At 42.3% G+C, this 4,928-nt stretch overlaps 1 protein-coding gene across 1 annotated transcript; it reads right to left on the reverse strand.

Moving 5' to 3' along the window:
* Positions 1-70: 70 nt before the first annotated feature.
* MOS (MOS proto-oncogene, serine/threonine kinase) lies at positions 71-4,764 on the reverse strand. The gene has a single exon (XM_027889547.1). The coding sequence runs from the start codon at positions 3,413-3,415 to the stop codon at positions 2,366-2,368; it is 1,050 nt and encodes a 349-aa protein (XP_027745348.1). The 5' UTR covers positions 3,416-4,764; the 3' UTR covers positions 71-2,365.
* Between the last annotated feature and the right edge of the window lie 164 nt (positions 4,765-4,928).

Consider the following 4,928-nt stretch of genomic DNA (forward strand, 5'->3'; position numbering starts at 1 on the left):
AGTTATTTCAGACATTAATTGCAAGGGCCAACTACAAACTGGCAGAAAAAAATTCAAGGTATATGCATATAAAGCGAAGCAAAAGGTAAAATTATCCCCATCACATAGAACCAGGGACTCTGAGCTATTAGGGTTGAGATGTTTCTTGATTAGTATTAACTCAGAGCTCAATAGCAATCAAAAAACCCTCAAAACAAATCAAACCTTAGAAGTTACTAGAGACCACCATTATTACAGCAGAGTATGATGTGCCTATATCTTGAATGCTGTGCAGAGTTCTCTCTCTCTCGCTATCAGAAAAGAATCCTGAAAAATTGACAGAGACACCTGCAGAGCTGATTATACTTCAAGAGTAGGTCTTGAACATCCAGTATCATTCTGTCAAGTACAACAGAGAAGTTGAAGGGTGCTTGATTTTTCACAGAGACTCAAGTAGCACTTGTTGATGCTGAAGGATCATTAAAGAAAAAATAGCAGTTTTCTAGCAGTATAAGGAACAAGTTACCTAGGTTGGCAAAATAAATATAACACATAAGCATCTAGGAACTCCTAACAAACTTCAACTCCATTTTTTATTATATACTTTTGAAAACTGGAGAAGCACTTTTATGTAAGGCTTAATGTTAAGATCAGGCATGTCAATGGCTTTATCTAATATTTTATCTCTAGATGCCCTCAGCTAATCATTTCAAAAGGTAACTGACTTATTATGATAACTTTAAGATAAATTCTTTATTAAAATAAGTTATGCAACACACACAAAAAAAGTTCTGGTTCTGTAGCATAATTATTTTGACAGAGAAAACATGGAAAATATTTTCCAGGATTCACCTTAGGTTTTTTGATTCCAGCCAGCATTTTACAGTTCCACTCAACGGGGATGGAAGACCAAGAAATAGTTAAGCTTAGATATGCTTTATAAACCATTAATTTCAATTACCAACCCAAATACCATAAAGACCTACAGAATCATCTCAAATTCACATAGTTGCTCATTTCCAGGATTTCACGGGGCTAAGAACAGATGTGTGTCAGAAATCAGGAAACTGGCTCAATTCCTTTGGGATTTTTTTTCCAGAATGGAAGCAAAGGGGAGGAAGGGTAAAGAAGAAAAACAATTTGACTGAAACATCACTCTTTCTCCTGTCTTAAAACGAAGCAGAGTCTTTGAGCAGAATGGCAAATATCAGCTACAGCAGTTTGCCTCTGATAAGGGCTCAGATGTACAATTATCAGTTCTGATAAATCATGGATCAGAGCTTTTTGTCATCTGCATTGCCTACAGCACTTCCTTTCCCAGACACATTACAGCCAGATTAGGAAAGATAGTAGATAAGACATAAGCAGTGCAGAGAATAGTTCAATAGCAAACACTTTGAGTACTAGCAGAGTATCATTATTACTGCTTTAAGCAAACTTCCTTTTCAGTACTTCCAGTATCTTGTCTAATACTGACCCATGCATTATGAAGCACAAATAGTCCTCCCTTTACCATTAATCTTTTCCCCCTCTTTTTTTTATTTTTCTAACTCCCCCGTACCTCAAAAACCTGTTAGCTTTCTACTCTGCACAAGATGCTCTTATAATGCTTCAAATATTAAAGTTTACAGTGTCCCAACTAGCAAGTTGCAATTAACGCCTCCCTCGTAGCAGGGAGGTCTTATAAAAGTGCAGGTTGTTAATGTATCTTCTTACTCTTAATAGCCTTAGACTGGCAAAAAGTTTCCTTATTTCAAGAAGTATATGGGCAGTTAACATTTTCCTTATCAAAAGCAGCATACTTACTGGAATTAAGTACATCCAAGAACAAGGGAAAAAAAACCCACTGACACTCCATATTTATTTTTCTGCGTTCATTGATTTGCGATACATACTCATTCCTTGGTAAATGGAGAGGAAAAGCTCAAATGCACAACCTTAGCTAGTGAAAGAACTACTCATATCTGACATTTTGAAAATACCAAAAGGTATTATGTATAAAGAATCTTGCAAAAGCAGCTCCTCAGCCCCTTTTTTTGTACTTCACTTACTTAAAACCAACTATTTTTTTGCACATCACATTCCCCAGTTTCTCCCTGAGCAAGAGAGCACACAACAGATCAGCTGGAAGAAGTTTTATCTGCCAGTGTCTTGATCCTTGCATCTATCCCCTCTAAAGGTAAAATCCCACAGTTTTATTAAATCTCTTTATTTACAGTCTTCTGATATCAAAACAGTTTGGTTTTTTCCTTTTTTTTTTTTTTTCAAAAAAAAAAAAACAGCAACAAAACCTTTAGAACACACAGGGGCTAAATTAATTATGTTCAGAGGAAGGGTTAAGGAAAAGAAAACTTGACAAAACAAATTTAAAGTGTCCAGAGTTTTCCTAGAGGCTCTGTTTGAGGGCCCTGAGCCTGGGAAGCAGCTGGGCTGCACTCAGGCGCTCCTCTACGTTTGCCTTCCAGCAGCAGCTAATAATACTCTGGAGTCTCTGGCCCTGTGGTGACTCGTGGAAAACAGCAGCAGCCAGCGAAGGGCGTAAGTTGTAGGCTACCACAGCATAGAGCACGTGCTGCCGCTCTCCCAGGTAGGGCTGCTCCCGCATGATGATTTGCCAGAGGGTGATGGCAAACGAGTAGATGTCTGCTTTGGCAGTGACCCTCTCCCCCTTGAGGAGCTCAGGGGCACGGTGTGTGTACGTGCCCCCTTGCTGGCAAACATGGGAGCTGTGAGACAAGCCCTCCTCCAGTTTCTGGGAGCACCCAAAGTCTCCAATCTTGCACACTCCCTGCTCAGTGATGAAGATGTTCGCAGGCTTCAGGTCCAAGTGCACAATGTCCTGTGAGTGGAGAAAGGCTAAGCCAGTCATGATGTCACAGGAATAGCACACAGTCTCTTCCATGATCAGAGCCTTCCTTCCACATCCTCCTTCGTCATCTTCACCCTGTCTCCACGCATCACCAGTGCCATAAATCACATGGTGCAGGGTGATGCTGCCCACATACTCCATGATGATGGTGCCCAGGCTGTTCTCGCTGGCCGGGGCACACGTGCTGGCAGCCACCACACGTACCACGTTCTCATGCTGTAGCCAGGCTACGTTCAACTCAGCCCAGAAGCTCTGTCGCGATGCCAACCGGTTTTTGCTGCTTTTCTTCACCTGCTTCACAGCCACAGTTGTACCATGGTAGGTGGCTTTGTAGACAGAACCAAAGCCCCCAGAGCCTATGGGCTGCAGGAGGCAGAGCTGCTCCCAGTCAATGGAGCACCAGGCCAGGCGGGGAGGCAAGCGGCGAGTCCTGACGGAAGGAGTTCCCCCCAGAAAGCTTTTGCTGTCTTTGCCAGGGATAACTAAAGGGCTGCTGCAGGGACGCAAATCTGCAGATGGGGAATACTCAAAAGATAGAAAACAATTAAGAGGAATAGGTGATGGCATAATAAGATGGAAAAAACCAGGAGCCAAGACAGAAGACTAGAAAATTTCCCCCACAGAAAGGACTCTACAGTGCCTTCCAAAGCCTTTTATCCTCCCCTCACCATTCTCCCTCCCACCCCCAAATGAGCTGCATCTGTCTCAACTAGCTGAACCAAATCAGGCTCACCTGGAAACATTCTTCTCCAACCCTGAAGCAAATCTCTAGAAAGTCAAAGCAAACGGATTTAAAGCTAAAAAGTTAATAACTCCTAAGTATTTCACATCATTTCTAATCTCAAAAAGAAAGATGTTCTGCCCATTGAATGCCTCTAGCAAAATGCCCCAGGAGTTAATAAAGCAGTGACTAGTGAATGCATTTCTCCATGACTCCGGGCAGGAATGATCAGCATCAGGTGCATTAAACAGCTCAAAGTCTTTGTCAGTGGAAGCAGCTGAAATGGTGAGCACTAATGTTTGATGAGGCTACAGCAGGCATAACTAAACATAACAGTGTGTTTGTAGAAACCTACCACTTCAACATGACTGGGACAAGGGGAATGGTTTGGCTGCTTGGTTCTGCCCATGCAGGACAGCAACCTTAATAGCAGCATAAAAACAAATGATTGCTCTGCATCATCCTTTGGATATAGTAACTAAAATTATATATAAGTATTTGTTAATCTTCCCGTTACACCCCATGCAGTTATTAAAGGTATGTATTTATTTCTGGATCTTCCTTCAAAAACTTATTCCTGAATTTACAGAGCTGTCTGGTAGAAATAAAAAAAAAATGTATTTTTACCTTGGTGTTTTTTCACATGGGCTTTTGGAATTTTGACCCTGCTTTCACATATTGATAGTGCTCATTCTAACAGCCATAGTGTTTGGTACCTGCTGCAGTGCCCAGGTATCAGAGCACACTTACAGAACCTATACAACTAAGGGCTTTTGAATATTCCAGTAAGTAACTTTCTGTACATGTTGACAAGCATCTTGGAAAGATTTGGCCTCACTTCCCACCTCCTCACCCTTCAGAACCTTCCTCTGGATGTCAGCTTTGTTGGTGCAGATCCTGCCATGGGACTTTCAGAGACTAGCAGTGCCTGTTTCTCCAGAGTTTACCTCTGGGCAGTACTGGCTCTGCAGGCAGTTTCTGCAGAGTCTTCCTGTTGTTTTCTGTTCCCTTTGTTTTGCTTCTCTGGATAAGATGCAGCGCAGATCACCGAGGGAGGTTGCAGGGGGAATCAGATCTGTGCAAGCGGAACTGGAGTGTTCACCTTGAGATGGATTCAGTTGTTCACCTCAGCAGGCAAACCTGATGTCCAAAAGGCATCTTCTGACCCTACTTGAACTCTAGAGGATTAATTAATTCTGTAATGTAATGTAATGGCCAGTCTTCGCAAATGAAGAACCGGGGAAGGTCTTTCCACCTTCCAGCCTGCGCATTGGATTTTTTAGGTGAGACACAGTGTGCGCGGAACTGAGCCCACCCTTTAATCCTGAGGTTCATCTGCTGGGGCCAAGCACGCTTGGA

This window comes from Empidonax traillii, unplaced genomic scaffold, assembly GCF_003031625.1.
Source record: "Empidonax traillii isolate 1590-97213 ecotype Southwest subspecies unplaced genomic scaffold, ASM303162v1 scaffold264:size1143063, whole genome shotgun sequence".
Taxonomy (NCBI): Eukaryota; Metazoa; Chordata; class Aves; order Passeriformes; family Tyrannidae; genus Empidonax; species Empidonax traillii.

Coding starts and splice junctions, on each gene's coding strand:
- MOS (XM_027889547.1), bottom strand. CDS start 3,415: ATGCCATCACCTATTCCTCTTAATTGTTTTCTATCTTTTGAGTATTCC.